Here is a 22,792-nt window from a genome sequence, read left to right as displayed (position 1 = left end):
ACCGATACATCATCTCCAATGATCGCCACGATCTTATGGAGCACGATCAACCAAAACACTAGGGTAATTCTTGCAAGCAATCGAGGAACAAGCAAGAACAAGTAGAACAAGCAACTCAATTGTAAATATGGAGATGAAAACCAATCTGAAATCACAAAGTTGGGGTTCTAAGGCTCTGTTTGGCATGGCTCCAACTTTGGGCGGAGCTGCTCCACTTTAGAACTCCACATGGAGCCAGCTCCGCTCCAAAACTCCAGAACAAAAATGGGGTGTTTGGCTAGATGGGTGCTCTCAGCTCCAAAAAAGATCGATTTCAGTGTGGATTGCCATTGTTGCCCCTCAATTATGGCCCCACTTGTCATCCTCTCTATCCCATCTTCTTCTTCCCCGTTTTCCACTGCACTGTGCCGCACACGGGAGACCCTCCACGGGCGGCGGGGTGGGTGGCGGGCTGGGCGGCGGGCGGCGGGGTAGGCGGCGACGGGGGCGGTGCTGGGCGGCGGGCGGCGGGGTGGGTGGCGACGGGCGACGGGGCAGCTTGGGCGGCGACGGGCGACAACGGGCGGCGGGCGGTGACGGGCGACGGGCGCGACGACGGGCGGCGACGGGTGGCGAGGCCGGCCGACCACCGGGGCGGCGACGGGCAGGGCTCTGGCGACGAGTGGGGCTCGGGAGAATAGAAGGGAGAATAGAATGAAACGTTTTTTTTGTAACCAGTGGCATTGGTGGGTAATTACCCACCAACTCCACGAGGAGGTTCAAAAGAGAGGTTTCTGGAGCAGCAAAAGAGGTGCTCCAAAACTCCACCTCCATTTGCTAAACTGCATGGAGTTTTGGAGTTGGGGTGTTTGGCTGAATTTTTTGATGGAGTTGCTGGAGTTTAGGAGTGGAGCCGTGTCAAACAGAGCCTAAATCGAGTAGAACGGATGGTCTAGTGGACACATGCGTCTACAAGGAAGTAGCAATAGTTAAACTTTCAACAAAACAAAACCCAATCTGTTTGTGACGGCTCTAATCCTTATTAATACCTAGGAGAACGACCGGGGAGGGGGGTGTTGGGGTCGTGCTCCAACCCTAGGGCGTGTCTCTAATGGACTCGACTTGATACACGGCCCATCGGGCCAAAATAAGGCGACGTAGCACCTTTGGATAGAAAACCTCTCAGTAGTAATTCGGTCATTGCGGCCACTTCAGAATAGATATGGACTTGAGTCTAGATCCATATGAAAACAGACTTCATAAGAATTCCAAGGAGTACTTGAACGCTCAAAACGGAGTCCGGATGAGGTCATGGTGGCCGTCGTAATTTGGCGCAGTGCTGCAGTCCGAATCCAGCTCCAAAACATGTTGGATTGGATCTCTTTCTTTCTTCGTGCCAAAAGTGACGAGGTGGCCTAGTGGAGGACGTTGGGAATACTTGGACTTAGCCCCCAATCAACTTCTTTGGTCCTCCATGCCTTCCATGTATGTTTAACACTCTTTTTGATCCACATATGTATTTCTGAAAATGACAACGAACACACATCATGGTGCAGTATCAATTTATCAAATGTATCAAATACAATCATGGTAAAGAATTATTTCACCTGTGAATCAAAAGTTGCTAATGTGGTTCTATCCGAGCAAGTGATGTCCTCATCACTCCCGCCCATCGCCGCCCTCTCGCCCGCCACCGCCGCCCGCCCGCCGGCCGCCGCCTTCCCGCCCTCCAGTCGTAGTGGCCAGTGATCACATCACCGGCCCTTGGGGACCAAACGGCGGCGATGAGGAAGGGCGCTGCGGTTGGGGCCGGCTCAGGTCCCGAGCGGCAGCCCTCCTCGGATCCACGCCTCCCCGAGGCCACCCCTCTCCCCGCTCCGCCGCGTTGCCCTTGGGCGGGCGCCAGTGCTGCGGCGGCGGGTGGGTTGTGGTTGGGGATGGGGTCTGTGGCGTGTCTTGGTGACGGTGGCGGTGGCGGCAGAGGCTGGAAATTGTGCTATGCTGTGAATATGTGATCTGCTGACTGCTTAGCGCTAGCAGGAGCCAGGAAAAAAAGGGTACCAGAGGTAGGGAAGAAGGGTAAAGGATCTTTGTTCAACAACATTTATGGACTTTAACCCACTTTAATCCATGGAACCAAATAGGGATGCATGGACTAAATTTTAGTCCATAGACTAAAGGAACCAACCTAAGCTCGCACGGTCGCACGGGCTCGTAAAAGATGGGAAAGAGAGTATCAAGCACACCCGACCCGAGTGGGATTTAAAAGTTCCAGAAAAGAAGTTTAATAAAAGAAATGCAACAGGCTGCATGAGAATGTGATTGATCTAGTTAAAAGCTGTTTCTTTTTTATTTAACCCGCTTTGCCGCAGCCGATTTGACAATAGAAGGCGAATGACATACGAACAGTACTATCAAAGCCGCAACCAGTTCCGGTTACAATGATTCATGTAACACATAGCACGCATATGTAATTTTGTATGACTAGTTTTTTTGCATATATTCTTCAGCTCATGATTCCTTAAATAAAGCCCAACTTAAATTTGCACTTCCACTGCCGACCTGAACGGCTGCATTTCTGTCATGTCGTCGCGAGGGGCCGCACGGCCAGCGGCAGCCTCACCAAGTGGTCCAAGCTCCCGGTGAGAACGATCTCACCGAAGCTGAACGCCCCAGACGCCCTGGTCGCACGGAGCTCGACCACCAGCTCCCGCGTTTCCCCGGGTGCCACCTCGAACCACCCTGGCCGGACGGCGACCTCCACGCCGGCCGGTGGCAGCGTGGAGCAGAGGTACGTCTCCGTGTTGCTCACCACGCTCGTCACCCTGCGCCGTACGGACAGGGATCCCCGCAACGCGGACACGGTGACGGACGGCACGTTGAGGTCTGCCGGAGAAGCCTGCGCCGGGGCCCGGCACGCCAAGCCGGTGGCTGCCTGGACCTCGTCGGGGCTGAGCTCCGGCAAGGAGCAGAGGAAGCCGACGTAGTCCTCGGGCTCCGGCGCGATGACCAGCCCGGGGTCCTGCGCGCCGGCGGGGTTCACGAACCCTGCGCCGTAGTCGAACGGCGTCGCGGGGAGCAGCGAGCCGGTTTCGAAGCCCTCCGACATGATCGGGAGCTTGCGCTCGTCGTGCCTCGACGCGGTGGTGGAGAGCGCGGAGGCGATCGCCGCCGGCCCCCACGACGGGCGCCGCTGCTTGACGAGCGCCGCGACGCCGCGATGTGCGGCGCTGCCATGCTGGTGCCCGAGATCATCGCGAAATGGTCGCCGGCGAGTATTGGCTGGTTGACGCTGAGCGCGCTCCAGGCCGCCCATACCTGGTCGCCGGGCGCGAGGATGTCCGGCTTGAGCACGTCCGCCGGCGTCGAGTCCCCGTCGGCGACGTCCGGCCCCCGTGACGAGTACCGCGCCACCATCGGAGCCGTGTCGGCGAACGTGGCCACCCTTCCCTCCGCGATCGCCGCGGTGGCGCCGAACACGGTCACGGCGCCCGCGTACACCGTGTGCGCCGCGTAGTACGACCACATCACCTGCCATACACCGATGCACGTCGCCATCAGCGCCGCACCAAACACGAACCGGTTGGCAGCTGCAACTGATCCTGATCGATCGATGTTTTACCTGAGCATCGGCGACGCGGGGGACCATAACGCCAGGGACACAGAGAGGGAGCGGCTGCGCGAGGAAGTCGCCGTACAGCGCGCTGGCGGCGAGGACGAAGCCGGCGAATCCAAGAGCCTCCGCCACGTCGAGGATGGCGGTCACCGTCGACGTGCCGTTGTAGAACCCCTGCGAGAAGGAGCAGAGGACGATGCTGCCTCGCAGAACACCGGCGCGCCAGCGCAGGGCCTCCGGGTCCTGGCATTCCTCCGCGCGTTCCATGCTGGCGGCGTCCGGCGCCGCAGCGTCCTTGGCCGCGACGAGCCTGTACTGGAGCGTCGGCGCTGCAAGAGATGATCGTCGCTGTATCATTATTGCAAAGCTTGATGGGAACAAGAGCAAGAGTGGCTAGTACTATACCTGAGAAGCCGAGTCCCGGAACATGGCGACCGTCGCCAAGGACCAGCCTCGACGTGTAGCTCCGGCCGGTGGTGCTAGCGGCGACAGTCGTCACCCACGGGCTGTAGGAGACGACGGAGGACTCGGCCGGCCCTCGGTTGCCGGCAGCCTGAGCGACAAACACGCCGGCTTTCCTGGCGGACAGCAGAGCGACGTCCAGCATGCTGAGGAACGTGACTTTGCTGCTGGGACGCTCATCTGGTCCGATGGACAGTACCAGCACGTCCACCTTGTCTCCGGTTGCCTGAGCATTGAGATTTTCAGGATTTTTCGAAATTAAAATGTTTCCAGGAACTTTATGTAAAAATCTCAAGCATTGCAAATGTGGTCAGAATAAATGTCTTACTTGATCTATGGCGGCGATAAGATCAGCCATTGTTCCTCCAGCAGGGTATACGGCCTTGTACACAGCTAACCTGCAATTTATCATAGAACAGATGAAAAACAAAGTCTTTCTTTTGGTTACTGCTAAAGGATCGTGTGAACATAAGAGACCTCCTGAGACGTAAAAGAATGTTTCTAAAATCCTATATTTGTGACCTTTGCATCCTTCGGAGGCCAGAAACTGCTAAAGCATGTTGGGAATTTATTGGCATTTCGGTGGTAACTGCAAGATCAGTCCTTCAAATCTTTTCTCGGATAAAGGAGCAACTGGAAGTTTTCTTCTTCATGAAAATCATCATACTCATGACATGGAGCATTTGAATAATAAGAAATGATTGGATCTTCAATGATATTGATCCCTCGGTGAATGCTTGCAAAAGGAAATTCATTTCTGAATTCTCCTTTGTCCTCTTAATAGCTAAACCTAGCCTTGTCCCTTCTATGGAATCCTAGCTTAATGCCCTGTAATCGCCTATTGTGGTTCTCTCCTCCCTTCTTTAGTTAGGGGGTGTTTGGTTTCAACACATCGAATGTTTAGATACTAATTAAGAGTATTAAATATAGGTTAATTACAAAACCAATTGCATAAATGGAGGCTAATTCTCGAGATGAATCTATTAAGTCTAATTAATCCATGATTAGCACATGTTTAATGTATCATCACATGGTCAAATTATAGACTAATTAGGCTTAATAGATTCGTCTCGTGAATTAGTCTTCATTTATACAATTAGTTATGGTAATTAACCTATATTTAATACTCCTAATTAGTATCTAAACATTCGATGTCACAGTAACTAAACTTGAATCCTGGAACCAAACACCCCTTAGTTTTTATTTCTCTCTTTGTCTTCTATTCCTGTCGTACCGTTACCTTTCCATCTTTTAATATATTAACGGTCTTCAAAAAATTTATCATAGAACAGAACATGTACATTGGCTTGTAGCAACACAAGTAATGCTTGGTGTCATGTCTTGCCTTGCACTTGGCGCCATGCCGCTGGCGAAGCCGTACATTGCACCGCCGACGACCACCGGCACTCCTCGGTTCCCCGCCGCTATTGAAGCAACGTGGCTGCAAAACAGGCGATCTGCAACCCTTAATCCACTAACTAATTAGACTGCTTCCATTATCGTTCTTGTAAATTCCACAGTATTTTTTTTTTCTGATCCTTTAACATCACAAAGCCACGCAACAAACACACCTGCCGTGTCCCTCGGCGTCGAACGGCGACAAGTCGCGTGAGGGGTCGAGCGGGAGCACCGCTGCCGCGCCACCGGCGAAGTACCTCGCCGTGACGATCTTGCCGTTGCACGCGCCAGGCGGGAACATGGGCCCGACGCTGCAAGCACCCCCGGCGGCGAACGGCGGCCGGCCGTCCGCCCCATCGCCGTCGTCGGGCGGATAAGCCGGTGCCCGTGGCACGTACGCGAAGCTGGGGTGTGCGGGGTCGATGCCAGAGTCGACGACCCCGACCACCACCCCCTCCCCGTCGTCGTCCCCTTCACCGCCGTCCCGGTGCCGCCACACGCCGTCGGGCAGGCCGAGGAGCCGCGGCGTGTACGTGGTCATGAGCCTCGTGCCCACGTCCTCCTCCACCGTCGCCACCTCCGGAGCCGCCCGCAGCCTCTCCGCCAGGGAGGCGGTCGCGTGGACGGCGAACCCGTTGACGGCGTGGTGGAAGCTGTAAAGCTTCCGGCAGCAGTACGAGCCGCCGCCGTCGTCCATGGCGTGCCGGAGGAGGCGGTCGTGGAACCGCACCACCCTCCTCTTCTGTGCTCGGCACCACGTCGCGTTCCGATCAACCCCTCGTTGGAACGCCGCGGCCAAGGGCTCGCCGTGCACCGACACGAGGTAGATGGATGGCTTCTCGACCTGGTCATCGGCGAGCCTTGCTCTCGCCTCCCCTGCCGCCACCGCTGATGCCGCCATTGCTGCAAAGAGCAAGCGAACAATCAGGAAGCTGCGCTGACGGGAAGACATTGTATCTCATCACATGTTCAGCATTTGCAATGGAAACTACCTTAAGTTTGTCACTCACTCCAACTTTATACATAATTGCATCTGTAACCGGCTTGTTTCGCTCAAAAGTGTAGTTTGGTCGGTCAGCAGATCCGGAAGAAATGCCGTTGTGAGATATGTTTTTAATGTTGGGGGTGACATAATGTCTACCCCATCATGCGAACAAAGCTCCAAACCTCCGAATCAAACACTAATCTCAAACCCAGTTCAACGCTGCGATGCAAAGAGAATAAATCTAATTATAAATTAAAGAACATATTTTAAGATTTTATAGATGGATATTTCGACTTGAAATAATGAAGCACGCATATAGTTGTCCATTGGGGCTGCCCGGCCCGGCAAGGCCCGTTAACTTTCGTGCCGGGCTTGGCCCGTCACGACACCAACATCGTGCCGGGCTGGGCCAGCCCACGGGCTGCATCGGCGGCCTAAGCACGAGCCTGCAGTGCCTTTTCCGTGCCGGGCCAGCCCGTCAAGCGGCCAACTTCGGGCCACCGCGAGGCCTGGCAGGCCTCGCGCCGCCGCCTCCGCTGGCTGCTGCCGGCCTCCCGCGCCGCCGCCACCACTGCCAGTCCCCCGCGCCGCCGCAGCCGCCCACGCCGCTGCTCCCGGCACCCTGCGCCATTGCCGCCGCCACCGGTCGGAAGGGAGGTGGAAGGGGAGGATGAAGCCATGGAGGGGAGGTGGGAAGATGCGAGAGACCGGGAGGCGACGGTGGGCAGTAGATAGGGAGAGGAACGGGTGACCGTGAGAGTTAGCAGGCTAGATTGGTATTGTGTTGTTGGGCTGGTTGGGAGGCGGTTAACGGGCCATTTCGGGCTGGCATAGTAAAATCGTGCCGGGTTGGGCCACCTGTCGTGCCGAGGCGTCGGCCCACGCCCGGCACTAGCCATCGGGCTGGGCTAGCTCGAGCCCAAAGAGTTACGAGCTGGGCTGGACTTAGGACGGGCTGAAAAATCAGGCTTCGTTCAGGTTATCGGGTTGCTGGCTGCATGGACATCTATAAGCACGCATGCTGCTTCTCCGCTCATGTGTCCATATACCTGGAGGTAGAGGATTGCATGGAAACAGCAAAGTCACGATGAGGTGTCACGGTTTGACCGTTTGACTAACCAGTGTGGATTCGACATGCGTCTGTCGTTTGTTCTGGGATGACTAATCTTTCAGTGTGCGCATGTTGGTATGAGGCTGTAATTCTTCGCAACAAATTGGTGACTCCTTCTGTTTTGCCAAGCAATGTCATCAGTGGTCAATAGGCCTCACTTTTTTTTTGCGAGGTGTTTTTGCATAGTTATGCCATTCAAAATCGGGCTTTAAACTGGAGGGGAATTCACCACTTTGTAGTCGCTACCGTAACAATAGACACTTGAATGTAATGGGTGCACTTGGTTTGTTACCGAACACGCTTTTAAAATTATATCGTTATTTAGTTCACTATTCAGCATTGGCACGACAAGAAAATACGGGTCCGTTTGGATCCTTTGCCTACACAAGCTAGGCCTTGTTTAGTTGGCTAAATTGGAAGGTGCCAAATTACTGTACTGGCACTGTAGCATACTGTAGCGTTTCGTTTGTATTTGTGAATTATTGTCCAAACATTGACTAATTAGGCTCAAAAGATTCGTCTCGCAAAGTACAACAAAACTGTGCAATTAATTTTTAATTTCATCTATATTTAGTACTCCATGCATGTACCGCAAGTTTGATGTGATGGGGAATCTTCTTTTTGCATAGTGCCAAAGTTGGGAGTTGAGGGTGAAGTAAACAAAGACCTAGTTGGGTAAGAATTTCTTCCTCGCTCAGCAAAGCTAGGCGAGTAATGGAGCAAGTAGCTTGGTTCCCAAGCTACCTTCTTTCCTATTAGAATATAAATACATGCCTGCCTCAGTTAAAATAATGTGGCATGTGCAAATGATCCACCCCCAGTCAGCCATGGGTGCTAGTCCTGATGTGTAGTTTGCAGCTTTTCCCTTGCATGCATTTTTCATCGCACGGCCAGCTCACCTTGCCAACGTTGCAGATCCAAATTAGCTTGACATTTCATCCAGCATCTTAGTACCGGTTGGAATTGGACCGGTACTAATGTGAACATTAGTCCCAGACCTAATGGCTACTTCCCTGAGGAGGACCCGTGAGCCCCTTAAGTACCGGTTGGTACCAAAGTGTGCACATTAATATCGGTTAGTGCCCCAAACCGGTACTAATGTGCCACCGGGCCTTTAGTACTGGGTGAGGGCACCAACCGTTACTAATGTGGTGCGCATTAGTACCGGTTGGTGCTCCAACCTGGAACTAATGTGCCACGGACCTTTAGTATTGGTTGATGGCACCAACCGGTACTAAATTTTTCCCTATATATCCGCCTCCTTCTTTCTCCTGCCTGAGCCATTCACCACAGCTCGAGCTTCCACAAGGGAGGTGTTGCCGGATTGAAGACCATTTCTTGGGGATTTCACTCATTCAAGTGTTCTAAAGGTTAGAAACTTCATCCTCCCTTGATACATGGTTAGTATACTAAATTTTATGCTTTAAAGCTAGAGTAATTTATGATTTTTAGAATAAGATACAATGGAGAAATTTTTCATTTGTATGCATGTGTTATTTAGAGCTCATATTTGTGATTTCTAGAATATCTACAATTTTTGGGATGCTATATTTCATATTAGTCAAAGATATTGATATGAGGTTAGAGAAATAATTTCATAGTTTAGTATTTTTCAAATATAAGCTAAGTAAATTATGGCAAATGTGAGTGAGATAAATTGTGGTACATAAAGATAATAAGATGAAATAGAGGTACGTAATTAATAATTTTTAGAATAAGCTACAAAACTCGTGAAGTCAACCTCAGAGAGGCAGCCAAGCTCATCTGCATTTACATGATAAAGTAATTAAGAACACGAAGTCCAGAAATTTTTGTACTAGTGAAAGATTGTTTGCATGCATCCTTGTTTAATACAAAGGTTCATGGTACCTTGAGAAGAGCTTCGTTGTGAACAAGAAATATCACAGAAATGTTGAGCTGAGAATAATGTTTCCTCTCCGAGCTGGTAGTCAGCTCTAGAGTGTGAAAGAAACAGTAGTAGCTTCGATCAAAATTTCTAGCATACTCGCAAGTCACGTGAGAACCGATGGCACCATCAGGGAGTGTTTACCCGAAATCCTAGAACTAAAAGTAGCTCTCGTCCTTGTGGAGCTTGAGCCCCTGGTAGTGGTAGGTGTCCCCTTCCTCGTAGAATCGGAGCTCTTCCATGACGAAGTCGTTGAGGATCAACACCATTTGAGTTTGTCGTAGTGTATCATATTTTTTGGGTTTGAAATTTAAATTTTTGTATTTCTATCTAAACTTTCAGCAATATTTCAGTTTAATTGTATTTGTTTCATGTTTGTTATGTTTCATTTCTAATTGTATGGATGATCAGAATATCTTTGGTTCGGTAATACTTTATAGATGGATCGGCAATGGATGTACAATGCAGACAAACATTCCATGGAGTACATTAATGGCTTGCGTGATTTTCTGATTAGGCAGAATACGACAAACCGCCGTCCAGTTTCATTTGTTGTCCATGCAGAATTTGCAAAAATGAGAAGGATTACTCATCCAGAAAGACTATTCATGCCCACATATACAGTTCTGGATTCATGCCTAACTATTTTGTTTGGACCAAACACGGGGAAAGAGGAGTTATGATGGATGATGATGATGAAAAAGAAGATGACAACATTCTTGACTGGATTCAAGGAGGGGCCTTTGCAGATGCTCTAATGGGCGAGGCTAAAGAAGAGATGGGTGAGGCAGAAGGTCCTATCGATGATCTAGGTCAGGTGTTGCGAGATGCAAAGGAGGACTGCAGGAATGTGAAGGAGTCAAAAAAAATCGAGCATATGTTAGATGATCATAAGAAATTATTGTACCCAGATTGCAAATAGGGGCACAAAAAGTTGGGTACCGCACTTGAAATGCTGGAATGGAAGGCAAAAAATGGAGTTTCTAACAAGGGTTTTGATGAGTTAATGAAAATCATAAAGAACACGCTTCCTAAGGGGAACGAATTGCCGTCCTCAACGTACGAAGCAAAAAAGGTTGTTTGCCCTCTTGGTTTGGAGGTACAAAAGATACAAGCATGTTCTAATGATTGTATCCCCTATCACGGTGAGGAATATGAGAAATTGGAGGCTTTCCCTGTGTGCAAAGCGTTGCGTTATAAGATCAGGCGAGATGACCCTGGTGATGTTGAGGGGCAGGCCAGCAAGAAGAAGGTTCCTACGAAGGTAATGTGGTATTTCCCTATAGTACTACAGTTGAAGCGTTTGTTCAGAAACAAGGCACATCGTTGATGCATTGGCGCAAAGAAGAATGTAAGCAAGATGAAATGATCGGACACCCCGTTGATGGGTCCTAGTGGAGAATAGTTGATAGAGAATTTCCCGAGTTTGAAAAGGATGCAAGGAACATACGGTTTGGTTTAAGTACAGATGGATTCAATCCATTCGGTGAGTTCAGTAGTGGTCATAGCACTTGACCTGTGACTTTATGTATGTTCAACCTTTCGCCCTGGATGTGAATGAAGCAGAAGTTCATTAAGAAGCCAGTAATTATCCAAGGCCTAAAACAACCTGGCAACGCCATGGATGTTTACCTAAGATCGTTGGTTGATGAACTTCTACTGTTATGGAAGAAAGAAGGTGTACGTGTGGATGAAGATAAAAAGGAGACTTTTAATATATGAGCATTGTTGTTCGTAACCATCAATGATTGGCCGGCGCTTGGTAATCTGTCCGGACAGTCAAATGAGGGATTTAGAGCCTGCACGCATTGTTTAGATGAAGCATGTATTTGAAATATTGTAGGAAGGTCGTGATATGGGCCATCGTTGATTTCTTCTTGCTAAGCACCCAGTAAAAAATAAAGGAAAGAGTTTTGAAGAGGAGGAAGAAAAACGTACTAAGCCCATTCACCGTAATGGTAAACATGTATTTTCTATGATAAATGATGTGAGGGTAGTCTTTGGCAAGGGCTTTGGTAGCCAACCTGTTCCAAACAACGAGGACGGACATGCACCCATGTGGAAGAAGTCTATATTTTGGGAGCTACCTTATTGGGAAGTCCATGAGGTCCGTAATGCAATTGATGTGATGCACCCGATGAAAAATTTTGTATGAATGTGTTTTGCTTCTTGGGTATATATGGAAAGGCACATGATACAATGGAAGCACCTCGGGACCTGAAACGTATGAAACGTAATAACGCATTGTAATGATATGCCATGTATCCATTGAGTTTATTAATGATACTATTTGCAAAAATCTCACCCTATTAAACAAGAACTGATTTTTACATGATTAAAATATTAAATATTTTGTTTTTTTAAGCACCATTAAATATTAAGCAATAAATTTATGTACAATTAAACAAGTACATGATTAAGTAATGGTAAACATGTTAATAACACTACATGCACTATTCTTCTAAATTTTTGCATTGTCAAAATATCTATTTTTAGAATTTTAAAGTTAACATAAGTATTATGACCATTATAACCTATTACTAACCTATTACTAAGTTAAAATTAATACTTTACTACGTTTGATATTTAAATGCATCTAATATTTTTATAGTGTATATTTGATCAACATGAAGCTACCAAATTATTTTTCCAATTTTTATGAATGTTATTTAATTTACTATGCAATAAATTAATACAATAGCAATTGTAAAAGAAAGAAAAATAAAAAGATATTTAGGTGGGAAACTGAAACAGTGGTATGCAACCCCTTTAGTACTGGGTGGGGTAACACTCGGTACTAAAGGGGTGCAATTTGTTTCCCATGCGCCAAGCCCCCTTTAGTACCGAGTGGGAAAAACACCGGGTACTAAAGGGGGGGCCTTTAGTAACGAGCGTTGCCCCCACCCGGTAGTAAAGGGCCTAGTACCGGGTGGGCTTCTTGCTCGGTACTAGGAGGTTAAGTGGCCAGCGCCCCTTCTTCTCCCACAACACTTAGGCGCATTTTGATCCACTGCACGTCACCGCCCGACCCCCATCGCTGCCTGGCGCCTCTCGGGTCCCTTGTCGTCGCCGTCCCCTCGTCGTCCCCATCGCCGCTCGACCCCCGTTGCTGCTCGGCCCTCGTCACCGCCGGGCGCCCCTCGGGTCCCTCGTCGCCGCTGCCCCCTAGCCTCTCTACCGCCATCCCCATCGCCCCCCTGTCGCAGCCCGACCCTCGGGTCCCCCGTCGCCGCCGCCCCCTAGCTCCAATGCCATCCCCGTCGCCGCCCCTCGTCCAGAGACGCGCGCGGCTAGCTGCGGGCTCTTCTTGCCGCTAACATAAGCCCACGGTCGGATGCTGACGTCACCATTTTTTTAAATATCTATAGCATTAGAAATTGTGGAAATTGTAAGTAGGAACATCATGTTAATTTAGAATTTTTTTTTGAAGTAGCTAGAATTTATATAGAATCATGTTAATTCTTAGAAATGTATAAAAATAAGTAAAAATTACATTATGTTAATTTAGAAATTACGTTATTAAATTGTAGGAAATCATGTTAATTGTAGGAAATCATGTTAATTTAGAAAAAAATTCTTGAAATAGCTGGAATTTATATAAAATCATGTTAATTCTTAAAAAAAATATAAAAATAAGTGAATATTACATGTTAGCACTTCTAGAAATTACTGATTAATGTTCAGTGTCTTATGTAAATTTGTATGCTCTGTCTTGCAAATATAAGCTAAATAAAATTTCTTTTGGAAAAAAATAGGAAACTTTTCTTTCTGCTGCACATGTCACTGGGAAAGAAGGAATATGTTCTTCGCTGCATTTCTTTGCACTTTACATTTTTAAAAGGAAATAATCAAATCATTGTCCTCTCTTTAGATATTTTATTGCTATCAGCATTTTATTTTGAATGCCATTGTAGTAATTTCTTTATGTTGGTAATTGTTTCTTTATCTTTATCCAGTTTTGATGTATGAACCATGTTGGTAAATGTTTCTTTAGCTTTATCCAGTTTTGATGTATGAACCAATTCACTGTAGACAATTATTGTATAAGTGTTATCATTCTTTTTAGTCATTTATTGTTTGAAAATTGTATAAGTTCTAGTCATCTTAGATTAAAGTCTACTATTTCTTGGAATAATTTCATTTTATATTATACTAGTTACAATGGCACGATTTGAGAATGAGCAAGCCCGAATGGCCAAGGAATACCTAATGCAGTTGATTGCTGAAGGTGGCATGAACGATCAACAAAACGAAGAGGCCGATCATAGCCAGACTGACATCTACCTCAACATGTCTGGTAATGGCAATGAGGAGCAACCAATTGCCGAGGAAGGCAATGAGGAGCAACAAATTGCTGAGGAAGGCAATGATGGGTAACAAGGCAAGGTATAACAATTATTATATGTAAATATGATTTGCATTATCTACTTATCAAGATTACTAGAAATTAATAGTTCTTTCGTTTTTCAGCCATCTGGATCGAGCAGCAAGCCTAAACGGAAAAAAGGCATGAAGAAGAAGTTAGAGGGCCATATCATCATCATGAAAATTGCTGAAGATGGTGAACTAATTGCTCCTTCCAATGCTAAGACTAAATTGGTGAATCAAATTGGGTTTCTTGTTAGAGATAACATCCCAATAAGCTTTCAGACTTAGAAAAGCCCTGAAATCAATTACAACATCGCTTCCACAAGCACGGTCCCCATAAGCACGGTACCTGACTGAGAGAAGGAAATGATATGGGATCAAATAAACTTCATGTTCGAAGGTGTAGATGAAGAAAAAGTGAAAGATTGGAGCTTCAAGAAGGGTGCAATTGCTTTTCAGACGTACAAGAAAAACCTGAACAAAGAGTACATAAAGAAGGGGCTTACACCTGATTTCACGAAGCACCCGAAGTTAAGAGATCACTAGGATTCATTTGTGTAGTTCAAACTATCAAAAAAGAGCGTTAAGACAACTCAGACCAACACTGACAATGCTCAGAAGAAGAATACTTTCATAGTCTTGGGCCAGGAGGTTACAAGAAGGGGATCATGAAATGGCAGAGGATGGAAGATGATATAATTGCCGAGGGAATAGTACTGCAGACTTTCGAATGGTCGGAGCGAGCAAAAAATTGGTATTATGCTCATGGCGGCACACTCAATCCCAAAGATGGATCATTTGTGTTTGGCCAAGAATTAAGAGAAGCGGCTACAAGGCTTGTTGACTTAATAAAGGCAATGGCCGATGGATCTTTCGTGCTTGATCGAAGAAGGATGAGCTGACTATGGCTCTTGGTAATCCGAATTCCCTGGACGTTGCAGAGGCAAAGGAGTAATTCCATGGAAGTTTGCCTTTCATGAGCACATTGATTCATACAGAAGTCAGCAAAGAAGTAAGGCCGAACACGCACGATAGCTGCGAGAGTTGCAAGAACACGTAGATTTGACAGAGGCAAGAATGGAGGAAGCAATCGACCAGCGTGTGGCTGTAGCTCTTAGCAAACAAGCCAGTGAACAAGTAGCTTCAACATCAGGGGCACATGTCGACGTAAGCCCCTCTCAGCATCGAAGCAGTGTCACTTCCACAGAAGCCCTAGTTGGAGGACCTTCTGACATATTTGAGGACAACCAACGCCACCCCGTGGATGACATCACTGGGAGAGCCCCTTGTGAGCTTGTTACTCCCATGAAAAACAAGCTCATCGTGGTGGCTTATGGTGTGGTTGAGTAATCGACGCAAGGCCAAACACTTCATGGCATAGAGATTCCTGCTCGCAATTATGCCAAAGTTGGGGTGGACCGAGTAGTCAACGGTTGGGATGACCTGGAACTAGAGATCCCTAGAGGTGACGGGGAAAATAATCTAGGTGAAGCCATCCATGGTTGGATTTTATGGACCAAGTGCTACATAAGGATTATGTAGCTGAATCCCCCAACCTTGGGATCATCTCCTCAAGGCTCAAGGGCAATATCACCTACGCCATCTACCAGGGCACCCTCTCCCCTACCAGAAAGGGATCCTAGCATGAGTCCACTACCAAATAGGGATCCTAGCATGAGTCCACCTCCCCCTGTTATGAGCATGGCTACACGGCGAAAGATGTCTTCAGTTCCACCTACTGCGGCTACGAAGAAGCAGAAAAAGCCGAAGGAGAATCAACCAGAGCCCAAGTACCCATGTGATATGATATATGAGGAACTCTGCGCAGTAGTGGATGCTGAGGTTAAAGCTTTCTTCGCAAAGGAGAAGCTGAAGAAAGATCCACCACTTGATAAGGGTAAACTTCGGGATTTCATCAGAAGCATGGAGGTGGAGTGAAGAAAACAGCTAGAGAAACCATCGCTATCTAACTACGACAGACAAATAACAAAGACTTTTCAGAAGAGGAAGAAAAATGGGTCAACTATTCCACAACTCGGAACCCAATCCAACCAATCGATTGCCCCGCTGAAGTTGCTTTTGGAGTTTGATCAGAACCTGCTACAATTTGCCAAAGATACAGATCTCACCCCAGCTCAACTTCGAGGGGAGGATCACGTCCCAAAGCACCATGGGGCTGCTAAATGGAAATATGAGTATGGGAAACCGCTTGTGTGGCCGTAGTTGGTGGACCTCTTCCAACGAAGATGTACAAATTGCACCAATGGTACATGGAGGCTTCAGCCAATGGTTTATTCATGCTCAAAGTTTGGATTGGAGATCAACATTATTTTTGTGGGGAAGACATTATAAATGTGCCGCTGGAGGAACTACATTACCTTTACAATCAAGACGCACTTGACAAGTCACTCATCAGTTCCTAGGTTTTGTAAGTCTTTAATTTGGTCTAACTTCAAAATCCTCGCTCTAGTCATTATGCGATGTCTTAATTTCTATTCGATTTTGTATCATGCAGGATGAAGATTCAAACTTGTTGGAGGAAAGGATACTATGATGTTGGCTTCATGGACCCCGATGTTGTAAACGAGTCAACTCTAAGAGATAAACCAAATCGGACATTAAAGAATATATACAAGTTCCTCGACAAGCAACATTACAAGAAGTACATACTACTACCGTACAACTTCAAGTGAGCATGTTTCCTATCTCTTTCTTTTTCGAACTAGTAGTTAAATATAAGACTAACTAGCTTTGGCTGTACAGCTTCCATTGGATATTCCTTGTTGTCATGCCTCGTATGAGTGCGGTCTATGTCTTGGACTCTTTGAGGAAACTAATAAATCAATACAAAGACCTCATAGACATTCTGAACAAAGCATGGGCTGATTCTGTCAAAATCACGTTGGTAAATTCAAGGAGGAACTTGATTGGAAGCCTGAATTCCCGGTATGTGTTGAATTTTCACATCTCGTGACACTTCCTTGAACACAACAAATATTTCATAACTTTTTTGCCATATATATAGTGCTTGAGATAAGAGTCGGGGAATAATTTTTGCGGATACTATGTATGTGAGTTCATCCATGGCTTTGTAGGTCCAAAATGTATGACCGACTACGAATTCAGCATAAGTATACAAAATTCTTAACAATAAATTAGTTCTAAATGTGCAAACCGATTGATATACTATATAATAACCTTTGCAAATGACACAGATAATGTACAAGAAGGAAAGAGTCCTCGACACATACTACATTAGGGCAATTCAAGAACAACTCTCTGGATTTATTTTGCATGAGGTAGTAAATCCATCGGGGGAGTTTTACAATGATGGATCAAATCTACATCACTGTCAGGACTTGGGTTTAGAATAGTTGATACGAAATGTTGAACTTGGAAAGTTGAGGCAATGTAATATTATTCATATATGTGTGTGCACAATATGTATATATATATATATATAATATTATCTCAAATGTAATACTATAGTGTAACAACTCTACCTCAATTAGGTATATTTAAACTTGCGAAGTCATTAGTCACTAAGTAAAAGAGGTGAAATGTCCAAATTGCCCCTAAAAAAAGCTCTTTTTTGAGTTAAATAGAAAATTTGAGTTTTTATATACAAACTTAAAAATTTGCCCAAATAAGAGTTGTAAAACTTTTAATTTCAAACAACTTTTATTAATAACACTTTGGCTGATTCGGAGTGGGAGAAGGTCAAAAATAAGATTTAAATTGGGAGTACATTAAAACCCTGCAAATGACCTAAGTCCTGGAATTCATGTTTTTCCTCAACTTTGCAACCTGTTATCTCACAATTCTATATCTAACCTCAAGTACCTTAAATAGAAGTTGTAGTTCCTTGAGTGTTTTCCAACTTTGTTACACTAACCCAGGTCCAAATCGTAACCAAACCTGCTCAAAAACTTGGTCAAAATCGTGCAAAACAGTCAACTCAGCCTTTTTGCATTCCAGCGCAAAGTCTGGAAAATGTCCAGAGCGCGCATCTTGGTGAGCCTGTTCCTCCAAAAATATGTACTGAAATCAAGAAAAACCCTTAATAGAAGTTGGAGTCCTAAGACCGAAGAACTTTTCCTTCAATTACACTTTGGCCTGATTCAAACGGGAAGCTATTCAAAATCTAAGCCAAAGTTGGCCAAAATGCTGAAAAATAGCAAAACCGAGATCTGCCTAAGTCCCCGGAGGCTGGCGTTCTGCCAAACTTTGCAACTCCATAGTTTCAAATTCATCTCATTTTCAAGCAAACTCCTTTTATAAACTTTCAAGCTGGATGCCAGGTCTACAAGTTTTACTTTTGGAGTTTCACGAGTTCTTTTGAAAATTTTGGAGAAAAAGGCTACAAAAACTGGACCTTTTGGCTGCCCCAAGGAGCACCCCGCTCAGCGCACGCCTGGAACGCGCCCGGCATGTTTGCCCGAGCGCCGCCCACCACGTGGGGCGAGAGCTTGCCGACGGCCAACCGATGGCCACGACGGGATGCCCAATGACCACGCGACCCTATCCTCCCTCTGCCCAAGCATCTCCCATGCCCAATGCCGCGCCGCGCCTCTGCCGCTCCCCTCCGCCACACTATGGCTGCTCGATGGCTGAGCTTCGCCTCCCTAATCCACCGCTCGACGGTGACAGGACAACCCACGGCAGGCCCTATCACTCCGCCCGACAAAGAAGATCGCGCACCCCTCCTATCTCTCCCGCCCAATCGCTGGAAGATCTTCATGTGCGCTCGTGCCATTCTACTGCCAGTGGTGTGGCGGAACCACCCAAATTAACTTTGCTAAAGTACATTGAAGTCGCCTAACATGCGATCATGTACTTTAATCAAGTTAACTTGGTAGTCTGTCGGATTTCATCCGATAAACCACTTAACACATCATCAAGAAAGCAAAGCTCACACGAAGGTGAGTGGTTCCAGAGATTACAATAGACCATCCAGATTAAACAAGTGCATCAGAATTATTACAACATCGAGTTCAAAATTCAAACATAGTTTGCAGAGTTTCAAGCAGCAGAAATAAATAGGCGGAAGCTAGTGTCGTTGCCGGATATAATGATGAAGCCAATCATGACATCAATGATCCTGGTCCTCGCCGTCCGAGGAGGGATCCTACTCGACCGTCCACCTAGGAGGAAGCTGGGGCGGCCAAGTGCCACTTGCAGCACGCTCAGAGGCATCAACATCACCTGAAAGAGATATGCCACAATAAGGCTGAGCGACTACGCTCAACAAGACTTAACCGACTGGTGGTACTATTCCACCAACACCTAGACATGCAAGCTTTTTGGCTAGAGGGGTTTGCTTTTGCCAAAAGCGACTAGTGTAGGTCCTTACTTTCAATATTTTAGCCACAAATTCTATGTTCATTTACTAGTCTAAGTTAGCAACTATACTACATAAGCATAGTTTCCAAACAATTAGTACAGATAACCATATTAGATCATCATCATATTTCATTCTTACTCAGTGTAGCACAACGATCAAGTAGTCCCAAACTGTGAGAGGCAGACGAATCAATTTGAATTTCTTAACCATGCATGACGAACCTAATCCCATGACATCCGTGCACCGCGAAGGGCCGCTTCATTTGTCAGCCGTCCCCATTAGTTCCCAGACCCGTGTCGAGCCCACTTCCCTTGGTACAAGGCTCCATAGACCCGACCTCTACCATCCTATGATCGCACTTGTCACCACATGCGGCTGCAAGGGAACTCCATTCTAGAGATAGTGGAACGATCCGCTCACGTTCCGGTTCAATTAGATACTAGGCTTCCTCATCCCATACTAGGTCTGAGATTATTACTTTCAAACACTTGATCACGAACACTATCACATCTTGACCTTAGTCCAATTTCATGTAGATAGACAGGGCAATCCACCGACCACCAAAATAGTTCATAGAATCCTACCCCGTCCATCGTCCTTGTAGTTGTAACAAAAGGAAAGAAAACAACTCCTATAACTCACGAGTGACAGTCAATCACTCGACTTTTACCGAGATCTATTAAGCATTGCAACTACTCGGACTATCATACTAGTGTTCAGATAAAAAGGCACTAATTCATGCATCTACGGTTTCAAGCAATTTCTAAAAATGTAAATGCACAATCAAACAACCAAATATATTGCAAGTAGTTAAAGATAGGAATTTATGCTCTGGGGCTTGCCTTCACGCAGGGAGGCAGCAAACGGGTCTTCGGCTTGCTCGGGCTCATCTCCGACAGGCTGCAGATCGGCTACGACTCCTTCTAGCACCAGGTGAAGCTCGTAAGTCCCGCCAGCGAGGTTCAGCTCTACACGAAATGCAATGCATCAAGTTAAATTCCCAACTTTCTCATAGGATGTGAAACATGAGTTAGTACTAAAGAAAAAGTTATATCAGGGCCACATTCACCTAAATAAGGTTTTACACCTTCTTTATCTACCACTGACTTATTCCAAAAGGTTTCATACTTTTATCATCTCTGGTTGAATTATTGTGCAAAAAGATAAAAGCAACCTTAGATTCTCATGGTAAAACTAAAACAGAGACTTAAACATCTGAGCTAGGCTCCAAATCATTTTTCCAAACTTCTGCTATCTGAAACAAACACTTGAGAGTTGGATTTACCTTTTTAGCATTTTTTTATGATTTGTTATGATTCAAATAGCTTAAACAAGAATTAAAACACATAACATTAATTCTAGCAGTGACATGTGCCGAAAGTATTTTTATTAAAAACTACTCTTTATACTAAGTCTAGCAAAATTTGTTTGACGTTTTTCTGAATTTTCTAAGAGTTTTGGTGAATTTTCAAAGTTAAACATTTATTTTGCCGATATAAAGAGATAAATCGTGGAAAATTTACGGTCTAGCCCCTAGGTCTAAGGTTTAATCATGCAAAGGATCCTAGTTTTTGCACTAAAACCCTTGATTCGACTTTCTCAATCACAATCAGGTCCTTGGGTGTGGGTGGCGGCGGTCGGCCAAAATTTCGGCGACTCGCCGGCGGCCTTGGGGTGGTAAGGGGCCGGGAAGGCTTACGGGCTCACCTTCGGCCAGCTTGAATCAGTTTGGGGCGACGGGGAGGCTCGGTTGAGGTAGCACGCGGTGGCAGACAGCGTGCGGTGGCGGTGGCTAAGGGCGGCGGTGTTCCAACAGCGGTGGCACTCGTCGTGGGCAACAAGAAGGCTCTAGAGCTGCGCGAGAAAAAGGCGAAACGGCTGCTGGTGTTAGCATGGTGCGGGGTCGAGCGGAGGTGGGGGCTCCATGGAGGATCGAGCAGCGGAAGCGGAGAGTGAGGACAAGGGAGCTTCGGCGAGGCAAGGGCGAGCGGGGAAGGGGGCACCGGCGGCACTGGGCTTCCATTTATAGGGCAGGGGGGTACGACGAACAAGGTGGGGCCATGGCTTTGGCGAGCGGGACCGAAGGGGAGTCGGGTTGCTGCTGCAGCCATTAATGGCGGTGATGCCGTTGGCGGACAGAGGGGAGAGGGTGGCGCGGCAGGCGAGGCGTGCAGGCGCAGGTGAAACGAGCAGGCGTGCGCGGCGACATCGGCTTTGCCGGGACGTGCCACTGGCGAGGCGGGGAGGAGTTGTCATGGCTGGGGCGGTGGTTGGCGGAGGCGGCGGCGCTCGGGCAGGTGGGCGCGGGGGCGCGCGTTCGACAGGGCAGTGGCGGGGTGTGCCCTTGGGCGGAGCGGGACGCGGCACAGGCAGGGCAGGGCGACCGCGCGCTCATTGGGCGCGGGGCGCGCGAGGTGCCTTCCTGCCACGGCTGGAGATCGGCGGAAGCGTTGTGCTGGTGAGCGGCGTCCATGCGGCGGGTGGCGAGCAGGCGCGGCGCGCGCGTGCGCAGGCGCGCGCTGGCCGAGGGATCCGCTGGATCGTTTCGCCGAGCCGATTTCCAAGCGCGAGAGCTCCCAAATCTTGAAACGCACAACATTAACTCCCTTTTCAAAAGTTGTAGTCCTCAGACCAAAGTCCAGCTTTTGAAATTGAACCGAGTTCAAATTCGCAGTAGATTCGGAGATACAAAGCTCCAAAGTTTGGAGGAACGCCGGTTTTATGGACTTAAAGGAAATCAGCGGCCTGGCTGTTTTCAAGGTGTTTGGCTGACTTGAGCTTCAGTTTTGAAAAGCATTGGAGGCGAATTGGACTAGAGTCCAATTGAGAGAGTTGTTGTATAAACTTAGTTCTAAAACTCTTATAAAGAATTTTTCTGATGTTCGGTTCAACTTTTGAAAGATGTGTTCATGCTAATAGGTAGGGTTGATCTCATTTCTAGACTTAGTCTAGATTGCAAATCTTGGGCTGAGTTGACCAAACTATGCTACTTTGACTTGGATTTTGAACGCTTTCGGGGAAGATTTAGAACTTACTCCTTTAATAAAAATGTTAAGGTCCCAAAGCTCTAAAACTTTGTTATAGGGTTCAGCTTGAGTTTATATTAGAAATTTTAAAATAAAGAGCCCAAAATGCGGGACTTCAGCTGTTTTTGTTAATTTAACACAGATTCAAATTTCGAGTTTTTGAAAGGCTTCTGCTCAGATTCAAGAAAAACATCAAAAATAAAAGTCGTTGAGAAAGTTGAGTTCTACAACTCTTAGTTGGACAGATTTTTATGTTCTTAAGAAAAAATTTAAGTTACTATTTAAACAGCGGTTTACCATGTGAAGGGCAAAAGTGTCTTTTCACTTGCCTTCACCACTATCAAAGTTTTTCTTTAAGCACTAATGACTTTACTTAAGATTTAAACATGGCTTAATTAAGCTAGTTTGTTACAGCCTACCCCCTTAAAAGGAATCTCGTCCCGAGATTCGAGTGCAAGGACGAACTAGTGTGGTTTGTGCGTCTTACCTCCTTGGTCGAAAAGAAAACCGCGAAAGTGCTTATTCAGGTATTTCTCTATTTCCCATGTCGCTTCATCTTCCGTGTGGTTACTCCACTGAATTTTATACAACCTCACC

At 46.8% G+C, this 22,792-nt stretch overlaps 1 protein-coding gene across 1 annotated transcript; it reads right to left on the bottom strand.

Moving 5' to 3' along the window:
* Positions 1-2,560: 2,560 nt before the first annotated feature.
* Positions 2,561-6,356, bottom strand: LOC101775897 (subtilisin-like protease SBT2.4). The gene is given in 7 exon segments (XM_012847384.1): positions 2,561-3,198; positions 3,201-3,510; positions 3,602-3,924; positions 4,001-4,283; positions 4,386-4,455; positions 5,403-5,498; positions 5,629-6,356. Coding segments are annotated over 7 exon segments (2,448 nt in total).
* Positions 6,357-22,792: the final 16,436 nt, after the last annotated feature.

Source organism: Setaria italica, chromosome VII, assembly GCF_000263155.2.
Source record: "Setaria italica strain Yugu1 chromosome VII, Setaria_italica_v2.0, whole genome shotgun sequence".
NCBI lineage: Eukaryota > Viridiplantae > Streptophyta > Magnoliopsida > Poales > Poaceae > Setaria > Setaria italica.
This window is presented reverse-complemented; position numbering and strand designations above follow the sequence as displayed.